Source organism: Phascolarctos cinereus, unplaced genomic scaffold (genome assembly GCF_003287225.1).
Source record: "Phascolarctos cinereus isolate Bilbo 61053 unplaced genomic scaffold, phaCin_HiC Scaffold_4;HRSCAF=312, whole genome shotgun sequence".
NCBI classification, from domain to species: Eukaryota; Metazoa; Chordata; class Mammalia; order Diprotodontia; family Phascolarctidae; genus Phascolarctos; species Phascolarctos cinereus.
The window spans coordinates 106,363,121-106,381,040 of NW_027555847.1; the positions used below are offsets into that span (position 1 = coordinate 106,363,121).

Sequence of the window (17,920 nt, forward strand, 5' to 3'; positions counted from 1 at the left end):
CTAGGGATTAAAATTTTATTTTTCTTTAAAATACTTATTCGTTCACAACTTGAGTTTTGTAGGCCTTTTACGTTCTGGACCTGTGGTCCCATGATAATTTTGATGACCACACAAAATTTTGTCAAAAAAAGAAAACACTATTTTTATTTTTGCAAACTATTTCTAGAATGAAATACTTCCTACATGATTCAATGAAAACAAATACAATTGGACAATGCAATCTATTACTTTATTAACAGCCTATGCTTAACTTATGATGCTTCATTATGTATTTGTTTACAAAGCAAATTATCCACTAACTTCTACAAAAGACAATAAAATATCTTGTAGCCTTGTTAAGAGAAAAAATATTCTCAGTATTTCTTCCTCCTAAAACCTCAACATTATAGATCCTGAGAATCTGCTGGTTCCTCTGTGTACTTAAGTCAATTTGTATGTTCTCAGCTTGTTCAGATTTCTAATGTACTGGAAGGAAAATCATTTTTAACTTTGCATTGATTTATGGTAACATTTGTATTCAGCAATCAAATGCTACACTATTTCCTTTTAAATGGTTATGCACCTAATTAATTTCACTTGTTTGACAATTAATTAGTTTCACAGATTCCTATTTTTTTTGTATTGAACCTGACTATTGATAGTTGGAATACTGTATCAGATTACAATTCATGTTTTTCCAATCATACAACATAAAAAAAACTTTTTGTATTTTTAAAAACAGCCCATTGCAATATCATCCAACAGCTTTCATAAATTTAATATAGTCTTCAACTAGTTTCTTCTTCTCATTTATTTTTTCCATTATTGCTTCTAATAAACATGCAGCAAATGGAAACTGGAAAAGAAACAGAGAAAGAAAAATGATTGTTAAAATTCTATATTTTCTTCAGTTAAAAAAACAAACTAAATATCAGCAAGCCATCCGATTTCATTCAGTTATTTCTGACAACTTTGCACATATTCCTTTACCTTCCTCTGATCTCTTTAAAACTGATTTTTCTTGTTAGTGTGGGTAATTTTGTCCTTTATAATAAAAATGATAAAACAGCAGAAGTAAAATGAAAAAAGATAAAAGCCTTATTGAACAATTCATGGTTTACTGACCATGTTAATGATATAATCTGCAATACAAGGAGCTTTGCCATTTATCTTCAATCAGCTGATCAATAATAGGTTATAGTCATCTCTAGGGCCCACAAGCCTGTGAAAGTAGTACTGTTAGTTCATCACTCATATAAGAAGGAGAGGGAACTATCAATATACTTGCCTGTGTTACAGGGGAAGATCTCAACAATTGTTCAGTGAAACTTTGTGTAAAAAAATGAGGAAAATATATCCATTGATTTGGATGTTAGAGAAAAGTTTGTTGGGAGTATCCAAGTATAATAGACATGTTGCAGGCTGCTGAGTTTATATACTGAAGAGTAAGGATTTGGTGAGCTTTGAAATTTATATAGTTTTTTGTAAATTAATCAAAATTTTGTCCCCTGTGCCTTACAAAGCTGTTTAAAGAACTTTTAGTCCCACCAAGACTGAAATTTCCCCTGCAATTCCCTTTCCCTCCCCTCCTCTCAGGGACACTCTTGTTCTTATCATTGGCCAAAGGAAATGATTCTTCTTAGGATATAGAAGTTTTTCCTCTCTCTTATCTGAAACTTACCACTAAGGAAATAATGAGCTAATACTTATAAAGAATTCTATTAAAAATGTTAAAGCTTCTAGAGAAATACATGGCAATCCATTTAGCTCTCTATCTTGTCCAGTGGTCTTGTTCTGGGGTTGATACAGGCTGCCTCCAAGAAAACCACCAGTTATGGAGTGCCAGTGAAGTGACATCAGGATACAGAGATTTGGGACTGGAAGTGACCTCAGGATCATCTAGTTTACCCTCTCACTCTGACAGCTGACAAAACTGAGGTCCTGAAAAGTCAGGAGTGAATTGGGAAGTAGAAAAGCATAGATTCAAACCCAGGTCCTTGGACTCCAAATGCAGGACTCTTGCCACTACACAACTTAGTATATGTAGTCTTGTGTCCTTAAAAAGTAGGTAGGAGCAGAGTGATCAGCATTTCCTATAAGGGAAAGCTGAAGCAAAAAAAGGGATTTGCTCAGGTTTTTTACGGAATTAGTGAGATCCGATTAGACTCTGGATCTTACATATCTAGTGACTCCACAATATAGAATGAATGGCTTCATTTTATACAATGTTTTCCTTATACTTTAAGGGTTTGTATATAAATTAAGGTGAATGCACTTTTCTGAGTAGGTGAAATATAAAAAGTAAATACATTTTTTTCTAACTGAGGTTCATTATCAAATTAGGGGATTTAATTTTTTCTGATGCTATTTTAATTACAAACCTTCCTTACATTTCACTAGTCAGATGATGTAACAGTTCATGCCATCTGTTCCAAATTAATTTGCGATCTATATTTATTGGTTCTAGCCTATAAAACTTGCTTCACTTTTTGAAGTGAAAAAGTAAATTCGTTTGATGGATGACATTTTACATGCTTTGATTAGTAAGGGTAAAATAAGAATAAAACAATGTGAGGAAAATATATTACAAAAATATTCAAGTATGCTTTAAGCTTATTTTCATACTGTATATCAGAAACATTCCCAGCTTACTAAAGTTAATTCCTCTTTGAATTTGGAAATAAACTATTTTGCTTATGTAATTTCCAGTGTAAAAAAATACACATTATTGACATGAAAAATGTGAGATGTTTTTTCTTTAAAATATATAATTTTCAATGACAAAATTCAGAATTCTAATTTTTATGGGAAAAGCTAACTCTAAACCTAAGCATATATCTTTGGGATGCTTAGAATCACATAGTTCTTGAATTGTTTATAAGTATTAAACTGATCCTACTAAATTATTTCTAAGATATAAAAATGGTCTTGATATTTAAACCAGGGAGAGCTATAACAGAGAAAGAAAACTATAGACCAATTTCCTTAATGAATATTGATGCAAAAACTTTAAATAATATATCAGCAAAGAGTTTATAGAACATATCAAAAAGATTGTGCACCATTACCAGGTTTTATTTATATCAGTGTTAGAGCAGAATTAGTTCAATATTAGGAGAACTGTCAACATAACAGTCTACGTTAACAATGAAACTAGTAAAAGTCATATGATCATATTGACAGATGCAGAAAAAGCTTTTGAGAAAATACAACTATTTCTATTTAAAATCCTAAAAAACATAGAAATAAATGGATCTCTCCTTAACAGGATAAGTAGTATTTATCTAAAGCTAAAAATCAACTTATATGTAATGGGGATAAACTAGAGAGCTTTTGAAATAAGATCAGGGGTAAAGCAAGGATGTCCTTTATCTTATAAAATCTAACAACAAAACAATAAAAGGAAGTGAAAGGAATAAACACAGCCGAAGAGGAAATAAAATTGTTACTTTTGCCAATGATAAGATGCTTTACTTAGAGGATACCAGAGAACCAACTAAAATTAATCAAAATAATAATTTTAGCAAAGGAGCAAAATACAAAATGAATGCACATAAATTATAAACATTTCTGAATATAGCCAACAAAATACAAGACTAAGTGAAAGAAAGGAAAGTGCATAAAATATTTGATAGTCTATCTACCATGATATACACAGGAATTATATGAAATCAACTACAGAATACTTTATGGAAATAAACGCATACTAAGTTACTTGAGAAACATTAATTGTTCATGGGTAAACCAAGTTAATATCATAAAAATGATAATACTATCTACATTAATTTATTCAATACCATACTAATCAAACTACCAAAGGATTTCATTATAGAGCTAGAAAAAATAACAGAATTCATCTGTTAAGGTTAAGAATTTCAAGGAAAATAATGAAAAAAAAAAAGAGAAGGGAAGGCACCAAGCAGAAACAGATCTTAAACTATACTAGAAAGCAGTAATCATTAAAACAGTTTGGTATTAGTTAAGAAATAAAGAGGTTAAGCAGTAGAAGAAATTAGGACTATAACATACAAAAGCAAATAAACAACTCATCTAATGTTTGATAAACCCAAAGACTCCAGGTACTGGGGTAAGGACACACTACTGGACAAAAACTGTTGCGAAAACTGGAAAGCAGTATGGCTGAAATTAGGTTTAGAGAAACACCACGTATCAAAATAAGCTCCAAATTGATACATGACAAATACAAAAGGTCACATCATAAACAAACTGGGGGAGCAAGGAAGAAATTAGTTCTGACATCTATGGACATGACCAAATAACAAACACAGAGGATCAGAGTAGATAAAATAGATATTTTTGATCGTTGTTGTCGTGTAGTCATGTCTGACTCTTTGTGAACCCGTTTTGTCATTTTCTTGACATAGATACTAGAAGGATTTGCTATTTACCTCTCTAGCTCATTTTATAGATGAGGAAAGTGAGTCAAAGAGGGTTCAGTGACTTGCTCAGAGTCACACATCTAATAAATGTGTGAGGCTAGATTTGAACTCAGGTCTTCATGACTCCAGGCCTGGTGCTTTATCCACTGGACCACCTAGTCACCTTTTCAACAAACAAAACCAGTGAAGCTATGATTGATTAGAAGGAAAATAGTTAACTAGGGGAAATATCCTTGCAGTACATTTCTCTGCTAGAAGTCTTATTTCCAAGATCTATAAGGAAACTGATTCAAATGTATAAGAATAAGATATTCCTCAAGTGAAAAATGGTCCAAAAATATAAACAGGAAGTTCTCAAAAGAAGATATGCAGGATTAAAATAGGCATAAGAAAAAAAAATTCTCCAAATCACAAGTAGAGATATGAAAATTAAAACAACTCTGTGGTTCTACTTCAAGACATGTTAGAATGGTGAAGTTGATATTAAAGGAAAATGATGAATTTTGGTGAAGTTGTGAAAAAATAATATTAGAACTGTCAACTCTAGTACTGTCAATTTGTCCTGTCATTCTGGAAAATCATTTGGAATATTCCTGAAAAGTTATAAACTGTGCATACCCTTTGACTCAGTCATACTGTTACTAAGCCTTGTCTCAAAGATCAAAGAAGGTGGAAAATAACCCATAGGCACAAAAAATATTTGTAGCAGTTCTTTTTACAAAAAGAACTGGAAACTAATGGAGTACCCATCAATTGGGAAATGACTAAATAAGTTATAGTATATGAATGTAATAAAATATTAATTTGCCCTAAGAAATGATGAAGGGGACAGTTTCAGGAAAAAAAAACAAATTGGGAATACATAAATGAACTGATGCAGACTGAAGAAGGAAGAACCAGTAGAACAATTTATACAATAAAAATAAAAATACAAAAATGAACAACTTTGAAAGATTTACCTCTTATCAATACAATAACCAACCATGATTCCAGAGGACCTATAATGCAGAAGGTTATCTAGCTCCTGAAAGAATGGTGATGGACTCAATTTGAAGAATGAGACATGTATTTATGGACATAAACAATGTGAGAATTTGTCTTGCTTTACTATACATATGTTACAAGGGTTTTATTTATTTATTTTTAGTAGCAGGGAGAAGTGAGAGGAAAATAAAATAAATACTTATTAGTTAAAAAAATAATGCAAGCTATATGCCCAATGGCCAATAAGTGGAAATACTACTGAAGGAACTAAACCACTAATATTGACATTTACAATATTAATGAAACCAGAAGACACAAGGAAGTTACAGATAAATGAAAGGATGGTTCACAAGTTCTCATTAGAGTGGCAAATAAAAGAGTTGCTCCAAAGCAACAGGATAAGGAAAGGAAATATACCTGTCATTTCATTGATATAGGGAATTCAAAGATGAGGTAAATCCTCCACCCATGCAGGTTGGAAACTTTTCTGCAACTTATAGAATTAGAAAGTTACCTAGAGCAGAACTATCAAACTGTTAGCCTAGGGCTGTATGCACAGCAACTCCAAAGTGCTGTCCCAACACAATTGAAATATAATTGGAAAATGTTTAATAAATAAACTAATTAATTAAATAAATAAAATACAATATAACAGATGTTAATTTGTGATTTTCTACATCAATGTGCATTATGCAGCAGATCCATTTCTATCTGAGTATGACACCACTGGCCTAGAGCACTGAGAGATGAAGTAGTTTGCCCAATGTTATGTAACCAGCATTGTGATAGACGCTGGCCTTAGGCTTTTGCCCCAAAGCAAGAGGAAACATTTCATGGGATCCTTGCATATCTTAGCTTGTAATGCTTATCATACACATGAGCATAAACATGTTTGATGGTAACATACAAAGATCACAATCAATTATTTATGAAATAAAACAAAAAGATAACAATTTACTGCCCATACCTGTTCAAAAGGATGAAAACAGAAAAATTCCTTAAAGAACTTTACAAGGTCCTCTAAACCAAAGCAACACATATACTCAGATATAGAATATATATACACATATGTGTACACACAAACATATATATGTATATGTGTATATATACATATATACACATATGTGTGCACACGCACACACACACACACACACACACACACACACACACACACACACTATGAGAAGGTGACCACAGGGAAACTGTGAAAAAATAAGTTAGAAAGTATGGGTTGGAATTAAGAAACTAAAGGAGACAAAAGCTCATAAACTTTTCAAGAGCCACAATGCATGCATATAATAAATACTTTACATAGAGAGTCAGATAATGTTGGCATGACATGATTCAGACAATAGCATGACAAAATGAAACAGATTATGTATTAATAGAAAACAATTGGTTTTAATCATGGGAATCATTTCTGAATCAGTTGTGTTCAATCAGACCATCAACTAGGTAGTTAGCCACCACCAAATCAGAAAAAAGGTAAAAATATATTGTATTCAACTAAAATAACTCTAACTTCATTAATTTAAAATAACCTGTTAAGTTTTTAAAATGAGAGTTGGATAAAGATAAAAGTTTCAACACAAATTATCACCATTTCTTAGTGAAATTTAAATTGATATAAGCTAATAATGGCCACAAGGAAGCCAAACACAGGCTTCTTGCTAAGTAGAGAGACAGTAGTCACTGAACACTGGTTTAGAGTACAAACTCATATGTAAAACTCATATGTAAAACATTACAATGGAAGATGGTGGATGTATGCATGATAGATACATACAAAATAGAAAAAAGTGTAGAAGTGAAAGTACAAAATACTTGGAAGAGGACTCACCTAATTCAGATGTTCCCAAATATATTGACTGATGAAACTGGAAGAATATACGCTAACTAGGGCAGATCTGCCATCGTTTCAATAATATGTGTCCTCATCACTAATGATGAAAGTACGACATCTGGACTCTGTTACCTAAGTATGTGAAGTACTGAAGGCAATTAAGATGCCAGAAAATGAAGCCAGGGTGAGATATGGCAATGCCACATACCCACAGAAGAAATCTGAGTTGGAGGTAGCAAAATTTTAAGAACACTGAAGGATTTTTAATATATCTTCAAGAGAGAATGATGGCAAAAGATTAGAAATAATTATGGATGGGATTATTAGCAAAAACATCAAAAAAGCTATAGAGAGAATATCAATCACACCACCTTACATAAATAGAGATAACCTTGTATTTTTCTATACCTCTTTATCAATTTTGTTTCTATGAAGTCATGGTCTGTGGTAGAAAATAGTTTGTGAAAGCATCTCACTTCCATTCTCATGTTTACTGAAACATTAATGAGTTGACTAGGATAGTGAGTGTTTTAGTTTGTCAAAGGGTTTTTTTAATCTATTGTCATAATCATGTTTTTCTTATTCATAGCAGGGCAGCTAGTTGGTGCAGCAGATAGGGTACCAGGCCTGGAAGACTCATCTTCCTGAGTTCAAATCCAGCTTCAGATACTTATTAGCTGTGTGGATACTTAATAGGTGTGTGTGGAAGTCACTTAACCCTCTTTGCCTCAGTTTCTTCATCTGTAAAAGGAGCTGGAGAAGTAAATGGCAAACCACTCTAATATCTTTGCCAAGAAAATTCCAAATTGGGTCACTAAGAGTGGGAAACAACTGAACACCAATGATTGAATATGTTCATTGTTTTCCAAATTTTGAACCATTCTTTCAGTCCCTATATAAGTCCAACTTGATTTTAAAGTATAGTTTTTGTATATGTTAATATTTTGCTAAACTTTTATTCAAACTTTTTGTGTGAATATTTTTTTTTTTTGCTTTTGCTTTCTTTTCCCCTGGTTTTAGTATTAGAATAATACGTTTCTCAACAGGAATTTTGCAAAGTTACTTAATTATCTGTTATTGAGAAAAGCACTTGTAGCATAAGTACTGGTATTAAATATTTGCTAAAATTCATTTGTAAATATATTTAGACTTTATTTTTTGTTGTTTCCTCTTGGGATTGCTCAACATTTCTTGTTTTGTTAATTTGGGTATGTTCTATTTTGTAGAAAATAAACTGTTTCTTTTACAGACTTAGTTCTGCTGGTATATTATTGTGATTCACAGTTACTAAGAATCCCTTATTTTTGGGGCAGCTAGGTGGCGCAGTGGATAGAGCACCGGCCCTGAAGTCAGGAGGACCTGAGTTCAAATCCAGCCTCAGACCAAACACTTGACACTTACTAGCTGTGTGACCCTGGGCAAGTCACTTAACCCCAATTGCCTAAAAGTAAAAATAATAATAATTAAAAAAAAGAATCCCTTATTTTCTCAATTTTTATGTCTTTACCCAGGTCATTTACAAATTCTGGCAACTTGATTTTCTGCTTTCCTTTTCAAAAATACATTGTTCAATATTTTATTAATTTTGTTAGCTTTTTAAAACTGCCGTTTTCTTCATCAGTTGAGTGCTATCCTCCAGTATTCCAATGCATCTGCGACAGCTTCCATGTGCCTCAGTAATGTGAACCACAAGTCATCTAACTATGTAAACCTTCTTCAGTGGGGTTCATAATAAAAGCTTTTTGGAAATAAAGACTATTGGACCCACCCTGTTAGCTTTCCAGGATGCATTCTGGTAAGGATGGCACAATTACTTTTCTGTTTATTTTCCTCCAGCTTTTTCACTATTTCTTTCTTTCCATTTGTTTAGGAATTGCCAATTTGTTAGGATGTTTTTTATTTAATCACATACACAGTTCATTATCCTCTTTTTAAAAATGTGAATAAATTTTCAAAGATCTGTAGGGGTGGGAGTAGTTGGTCTTTGATCAACTGAACCGAGGTGCTCCAAGCCTCCTAGCTGCCTCCATTGACTTTGGACTAGTAGAGTTACATACTTAAAGGTTTCCAAGCCACTGCACATTTTTAACCAGCCAATCCCAAGTTCTCCTTCTAATTTAAAGTTTGTACAGGACAAAAGGTGGTAGATAAATCCTCGTTGAAGGTATTTGACAACATCACAGAAAACATCATGATAAAAAGCATGGGAACAAGCCCTGTTTCACTCCATTGTTGACTGGGCAAGCACGAGAACATTGTCCATTATCCAGAACCCAGGTACACATGTCATAATGAAACTGACATATAATACTGATAAATTTCTCTGGGCAACCAAATTTTGCCATAATTTTTCACAAGCCTTTATGACTGACAGTGTCAAAGGCCTTCCTTAGATCTACAAATGTTGTGTACAGATATCAGTTCTGCTCCTGGCATTTCTCCTGGAGCTGTCGAGCAACACACTATATCAACCATTCCTTGGCCCTTTCTGAAGCCACACTGGCTCTTGAGTAGATGACCATCTTGCAGGTAAAGGATCAGCTTATTAAGGAGAACTCTAGAAAGTATTTTGCTGGCAATGACTAAGAGAGAAATCCCCCTGTGACTATCACAGGACAATCTATTTTCTTTTCCTTTATAAAGACAGACAATGGAGGCATCCTTGAACTCCTGGGTGATAACCTCTTCTTGTCATATAACCCAGAAGATTTCAGTCAGCTTTTTTATAAACAGTAGACCCTCAGCCTTGTAAATCTCAGTTAGAATAATATCAACACCAGGTGTTGTGCCATACAAGAGGAGCCTAATGGCATTCAAAACTTCTGCAGTTGGAAGTTTGGCTAGAAAAGGATTGACTTCTATCTGAGGTATACAGTCAGTGGCTTTAGCATTGGTTGATGATGGAAATGCTCAGTCCATCTCTCCAGGATCATGTCCTTATTACTAATCAGTATGGCTTTATCAACACTGATCAGTTGAGAAGCACTATAGGTCTTTGCCCCATAGATAGCCTTTATGGTATCACAGAAGTGCTTTGGGGCAGCTAGATGGTGCAGTGGATAGAGCACTGGCCCTGGAGTCAGGAGGACCTGAGTTCAAATCTGGCCTCAGACACATAACACTCACTAGCTGTGTGACCCTGGGCAAGTCACTTAACCCCAAATGCCTCACTAAAAAAAAAATTAATAAAAGTGCTTTGGATAGTTACTATCATTATATAAAACTGAACTTCATCTGCCTTCTTACTGAGCCAAGAATCCTGTCTCTCTCTCAACTTCATCCACACTTTATTTTTGAAGGACTTATGTGCTGCCTTCTTAGAGATGGCTGAATTGTCCTGCTAGTAAATCCTGTGGAATTCTTGTTTTTCATTTATCAGCTTCTGAATTCCCCATCATTTCTGTCAAATCAGTCTTGATGTTTGTGGGTGTTCTGACCCAGATGAGTAAATGCAGTGCTATACATCAAATCTCTGAAAGCTGCCCATTTCTTTTCTGCTCACGTTGCCAACTGTGTGTTGCCTCAGCTTTTCCTCCAAGTTAGCAACAATTGTTTCATGCTCTTGTGCATCTCATGATTTTCTTATCACTAATACCGTCTTCCATTTAACGAAACACAACAGAACTTCATGGGTGTGCCTTGACAGCAAATATTGGCATTTAACAGACTTTGTCATTGCAAGAAGAAGAGACAGACAGGATATAAGAGTGACAAAGGCTATGTGTGGCATACAGTGCTTGACCGATCATAGACTTATCCTCTCCAACCTAAATATTTGTTTTCAACAAAGGCAGTAGCCCCAGAGAAGAACGACAACTGTAAGACTTAATGGCAACAGATTAGAACACTTCTCTGACTACTTCAAATGAGAGACCACTATATGGAGACCAACAAGAAGAAATACTGCTAGAAAAGCTGAATCCTATCAATCTTGATATTTTTGTCACAAATGAATAATAATAGCTAAAAATTATATAGTGCTTACTATGTGCCAGGCACTACACTAAGCACTTTGTAATTATTGTCTCATTTGAGCCTCATAACAACCTAAGGAGGTAGATGCTATTATTATCACCATTTGACAGACAAGGAAAACGACAGGCAGAGGTTAAATGACTTGTCCATGGTTACACAGCTAGTAAGCTTCTGAGCTGGATTTGAATTCAGGTCTTTCTGACTCCAGGCCTAGTATTCTCTCTACTGCGCCACTTAAGCTGGCCAAAATTAAATTTAAGAATGGGTCACAGTTATTCTTTGCAAGAAGCAATACAAGTATGTGGTTTGATTTTTCTGCAAAGACAACAAGCAACACAATTTCGCGGGATATTTGGTCAAGTTGTATTTTAGTATTGATAATTATTTGCAAAAAGATGATCATAAAAATAATGCAACTTATGCTCCAACTTCAGTTGCAAAAGATAAAAAAAGTAGGGAACTTCTGTGAAGGATTCAATGAGATTTTCTCTCTGCCTACTTACAGTATGTTGTTCTTTGATATGGAAACTCTAGATGTTGACTATGCTATTCCTGTATGTTTTCATTTTGGAGTTTCTTTCAAAAGGTGGCTACTGGATTCTTTTTATTTTCATCTCATTTCAGGCATGGGGGGTATGTACAGCTAAATTAAATCAACTTACACTCTGATACTCAGTAACTTCAATGGAAGGGTAGGAAAATGTAAGACTAGAAATATATCGGAAAGCACAATTCAGGAAAAAGAAATGAAAGAGCCAAAGATCTGTAGATTATGCAGAAGTCTCAGGCTTTTATATCATGGACACTTCCTCTGAAAAAAGAACTAGTAGGAGCTGAACATAGTGGGCACCTAATAGTATCATTCAGAAAAAGACTGGGTTGGGGTGAGGGGAGGGAAATGCTATTATTGTAGGAGTTATTCCTAAATCAGCTTTCTGTATATAGTTAGACTACTAACTTGTCAGGGAAAAGAACAGAATTATTAAAAAGCAAGAATAAGGAATGATGAGAAAAAGATATGTCATAAAATTGAAACAATTCGATCTTGGATTATTTTAACAAATAATTATTAATGAAAAATGTGAAATGGTTATTAGAAATTACATACCAATAGACTATAATAATCTTATAACACGTTTGACCAGTGTAAATCTATTGCCAAAAGAAGACCACGAAAAGCACAGAAAAATTTTTTACTTATTTGCTAAATGGCAAGAGATTCTGGTCAAATATAACATGAGTTTAGATTTAGAATATAAAAGAGTTTGTAAAATCTTATAAAGATGATGGACAATTACGAGAAGTATGATATCCTAGAGGACAGAAAAGAAGTGGAGGGTGAAACCAATTTTAAAAAATGGTTGGCAAGAGATTCAACTAAACTAAGTCATTCCAGGGGCATTTAATGATCAAAGTGGAAAGAGGATTAAAAAAAAAAACAGGAAAAAATGGAAAAGGGCTATAAGTCTTCTTTAACTGTTTTCATTATTAGGAAAATATCATCATTACACTCAGATCCTAATTCACACTTATAGCAGAGGCAGAAATGGCACTAAAATGAACAGAAAGGAATTACAGCTGAATTGGACTGAGTACATAGTAAGATTCATGCTATTGCTCCTGATGTTGCTGCTGCTGCTGCTGCTGTTGTTGTTGTTGGTAGTGGTGGTGGTGTTCAGTTGTTCCAGCTGTTTCCGATTCTTCATGACCTCATTTTGGATTTTCTTGGCAAAGATACTAAAGGGGTTTGCCATTTCCTTCTCCATTTCATTTTACAGATGAGAAAATTGACTCAAACAGTTAAGTGACTTGCCCACAGTCACATACCTAATAATTGTCTGAGGCTGGATTTTAACTCAGGAAGATAAGTCTTCCTGACTCCAGGCCTGGTACTCTATCCACTGCACCATGCAGCTGCCCAAGAGATTCATGCTGGAGGATACACAATTGTGGGGGTGTTGCAGGATTAGTATGAAATGCATCTGAAAGGAGGGAAAGATACCAAAGACATAAAAAATATTGGACTTTATTAATACCAAACAAGGCCTATATGCCTATACAAAATCTTTATGACAGTCATTACCACCTTGATAAATGGATAAGTGGAGAAAAGTAGGCTTTTACAAACGATATCCAAAAATGTGCCACATATTTTGTTATTTTGCAACTGATGTACAAAAGACTGCATTGTGCTTAATGTCTGTTGGTCACAAAAATCAATTGATTTGATAGAGCAAAATACAGCCTTTAAAAGCTCTTTTCCAATAAGATATCTCAGGGGCAGCTAGGTGGCGCAGTGGATAGAGAACCGGCTGTGGATTCAGGAGGACCTGAGTTCAAATCTGGCCTCAGACACATAACACTTACTAGCTGTGTGACCCTGGGCAAGTCACTTAACCCCATTGCCTAGCAAAAAAAAAAAACAACAAAAAAACCCCAATAAGATGTCTCCATCCATACATTAAAATCATTCAAGATTCCCTGAAAGACATAATGAGAGAAATGAAGATTCTGAATGGATACTTATTTATTTTCCTTTTATCAGAATGTAAACCCATTCTACTTGCTGCAATGCATTGCCTTTATATGTTTCTATTGATTCTTAACTGCATTTCTTTTAATTTTTTTATTAATTTCTTTTGATTTATCAACAATCACTTCTATAAGCTTTTGAACTTTAAATTTTTCTCTCCCTCCCACACTCCCTACCCAAGATGGCTCACAATCTGATATAGGCTCTACACATATATTCCTATTAAACATATTTTCACATTAGTCATGTAAGGAAGAATTAGAACCAACAGAAGGAACCACAAGAAAGAGGAAACAAAACAAAACAGAAGAAAAAAAAGAGCAAATAGCATGCTTCAATACGCATTCAAATTCCATAGACCTTTCTTGGGATGTGGATAGCATTTCCCATCATGAAACTTTTGGAGATGTCTTAGATCCTTCCATTGCTGAGAGAGGCTAAGTCTGTCAATTTTAGTCATCAGACAACATAGCTGTTGCTGTGTACAATGTTCTCCTGGTTCTGCTCACTTCACTCAGCATCAATCCATACAAGTCTTTCCAGCTTTTCTGAAGTCTTCCTGCTCATAATTTCTTATAGCACAATAGTATTCCATTGCATTCATATACCACAACTTTTTCAGCCATTCCCCAATTGATGAGTATCCCTCAATTTCCAATTCTTTGCCACCACAAAAAGAGCTGCTATAAATATTTTTGTATATGTGGGTCCTTTTCCCATTTTTATGATCTCTTTGGAATATAGGCCTAGAAGTGATATTGCGGGGACAAAGGGTATGCACAGTTTTATAGTCCTTTGGGCATAGTTCCAATTTGCTCTTCAAAATGGTTGGATCAGTTCACAATTCTACCAACAATGCATTAGCATTCCAATTTTCCCACATCTCCAATATTTATCATTTTCCTGTTTTATCATGGTGGCTAATCTAATAGGTGAGATGTGGTACCTCAGAGTTGTTTTGATTTGCATTTCTCTAATCAATAGTGACTAGAGCATTTTTTCATATGACTATAAATGGCTTTAATTGCTTCATCTGAGAATAGCCTATTCATATTCTTTGACCATTTATCAACTGGGGAGTGACTTGTATTCTTATAAATTTGACTTAGTTCTCTCTATATTTTAGAAATGAGGCCCTTATCAGAGATACTGGTTGTAAAAATTCTTTCCAAGTTTTCTGCTTCCCTCCTAATCTTGGTTGCATTGGCTTTGTTTGTGCAAAAACTTTTCATTTTAATGTAATCAAAATTATCCCATTTTGCATTTCATAATGTTTTCTGTCTTCTTTTTGGTCATGGATTCTTCTGTTCTCCATAAATCTGACAGATAAACTACTCCTTGCTCTCTGTTTGGTTATAGTATCAGTCTTTATATCTAAATCATGAACCTATTTTGACTTTATTTTGGTATATGGTGTGAGATTTTGGTCCATGCTAGTTTCTGCCATACTCTATTCCAGTTTTCCCAGCAGTTTTGGTCAAATAGTGAGTTCTTTTCCCAGAAGCTGGGGACTTTGGGTTTATCAAATCATAGATTACTACAGTCATTAACTACTGTCTTGCATACCTGACCCACCACTGTATTTCTTAGCCAATACCAAGTAGTTTTGATGATTGCTGCTTTATAATACCATTTAAGACCTGGAACAGCTTCCCCTGCATTTCTTTTCATTAATTCCCTTGATATTCTGGACATTTTGTTATTCCAAATGAATCATTATTACTTTTTCTAGCTCTACAAAGTAATTTTTTGGTAGTTTGATTGTTATGGCACTGAAAAATAGATTAATTTAGGTAGAATTGTCATTTTTATTATATTAGCTCAGCCTACCCATGAGCAACTGATGTTTTTCCAATTATTTAGATCTGACTTTATGTGAAAAGTATTTTGTAATTGTGTTCATATACTTCCTGGGTTTGTTTCACTAGGTACACTCCTAAACACTTTATAATGTCTACAGTAACTTCAAATGGAATTTCTCTATCTCTTGCTGTTGGGCTTTGTTGGTATTATAAAAAATGCCGATGATTTATGTGGGTTTATTTTATAGCCTGAAACTCTGCTAAAGTTGTTTATTATTTCAAGTAGTTTTTCACTTGATTCTCTAGGATTCTCTATATCATCATATCATCTACAAAGAGTGATAGCTTTGTTTCTTCCTTGCCTATTGTAATACCTTTAATTTCTTTTTTCTTCTCTTACTGCTAAAGCTAATGTTTCCAGTACCACATTGAACAACAGTGGTGATAATGGACATACTTGTTTCATCCCCGATCTTAATGGAAATGCTTCTAGCTTATCCCCATTACATACGATGCTTGCTGAAGGTTTTAGGTAAATGACACTTGTTATCTTAAGGAAGACTCCATTTATTCCTATGCTCTCTGGTGTTTTTAATAGGAATAGGTGTATTTTGTCAAAAGCTTTTTCTGTACCTATTGAGATGATCATGTAGTTTCTATTAGTTTTGGTGTTGATATGGTTAATTATACTGATAGTTTTCCTAATATTGGGACCAGCTCTGCATTCCTGGTATATATCCTACCTGGTCATAATGTATTATTCTTGTGATAAGCTGCTGTAATCTATTTACTAATATTTTATTTAAAATTTTAGGGAAATTGGTCTATTATTTTCTTTCTCTGTTTTGACTCTTCCTGGTTTAAGTATCAACACCATATTTGTTTCACAAAAAGGATTTGGCAAGATTCCTTCTTCACTCATTTTCTAAAATAGTCTATATAGTATTGGAATTAATTGTTCTTTAAATGTTTGATAGAATTTGCTTGTAAATCCATCTGGCCCTGAAGACTTTTTCCTAGGGAGTTCATCAATGTCTTGTTCGATTTCTTTTTCTGAGATGGGGTTGTTTAAGTATTTTACTTTCTCTTCTGTTAATCTGGGCAATTTATATTTTTGTAAGTATTCATCTATTTCACTAAGATTGTCAAATTTATTGGCATATAGTTGGGCAAAATAGTTCCTAATTATTATTTTAATTTCCTCTTCCTTGGTGGTGGACTCATCCTTTTCATTTGTGATATTGGTCATTTGGTTTTCTTCTTTCTTTTTTTAAAAATTAAATTAACCAAAGGTTTATCTATTTTATTAGTTTTTTCATAAAACTAGCTCTTAGTTTTATTTATTAGTTCAATAGTTTTCTTAATTTCAATTTTATTAATCTCTCCTTTGGTTTTCAGTATTTCTAATTTGTATTTAATTGAGGATTTTAAATTTGTGCTTTTTTCTAATTTTTTTCATTGTATGCCCAATTCATTGATCTACTTTTTATCTATTTTATTGTCATTCTCTTTTTTTTTAGGCAATTAGGGTTAAGTGACTTGCCCAAGGTCACACAGCTAGTAAGTGTCAAGTGTTTGTTCTAAGGCCAGATTTGAACTCAGGTCCTCTTGATTTCAGAACCAGTGCTCTCTCCACTGTGCCACCTAGCTGCCCCTGTTGTCATTCTCTTGAATGAAGTTATTGATTGTTTCTATGATTTGTTGTTTGACAAACAACATCGTTTAGGATTAGATTATTTAGTTTCCAATTATTTTTAGTCTATCTTTCCATGGCCTTTTATTATATATAATTTTAGTGCATTATGATCTGAAAAGGATGCATTTAATATTTCTGCATTTCCACAATGTATTGTGAGGTTTTTATGCCCTAGTACACGGTCAATTTTTGTACATGTACCTTTTACCACCGAGAAAAAAAGCATATTCCTTTCTATACCCATTCAATTTTCTCCAGACACTTATAATATCTAACTTTTCTAAAATTCTATTCACTTAACCTCTTTCTTGTTAATTTTGTGGTTAGATTTATCTAGTTCAGAGAGGGGGAGGTTGAGGTCCCCCACTAGTATAGTTTTGCTGTCTATTTCTTCCTGTAAAATTCCCTGCACTTCTTCTCTAAGAATTTGGATGCCATACCACTTGGTGCATATATGTTTAGTAATGATATTACTTCATTGTCTATGGTGCCTTTTAGCAGGATGTAGTTTCCTTCCTTATCTCTTTTGATAAGATCTCTTTTCGCTTTTGCTTTGTCTGAGATAAGGATTGCTACCCCTGCTTTTTTTTTTAAAAATTTCAGCTGAAGCATAATATATTCTACTCCAGCCTTTTACCTTTAGCCTGTGTGTATCCCTCTGTTTCAAATGTGGTTCCTGTAAACAACATGTTGTAGGATTATAGTTTT

General features: G+C 33.8%; 1 protein-coding gene across 1 annotated transcript in view; it reads right to left on the reverse strand.

Moving 5' to 3' along the window:
• Positions 1–392: 392 nt before the first annotated feature.
• The window catches only part of CNTLN (centlein), a 471,389-nt gene continuing 453,861 nt past the window's right edge, over positions 393–17,920 (reverse strand). The window contains 1 exon segment of the mRNA XM_078152483.1: positions 393–835. Within this exon segment, the coding sequence (XP_078008609.1) occupies positions 734–835 (102 nt within the window). The 3' untranslated portion in view covers positions 393–733.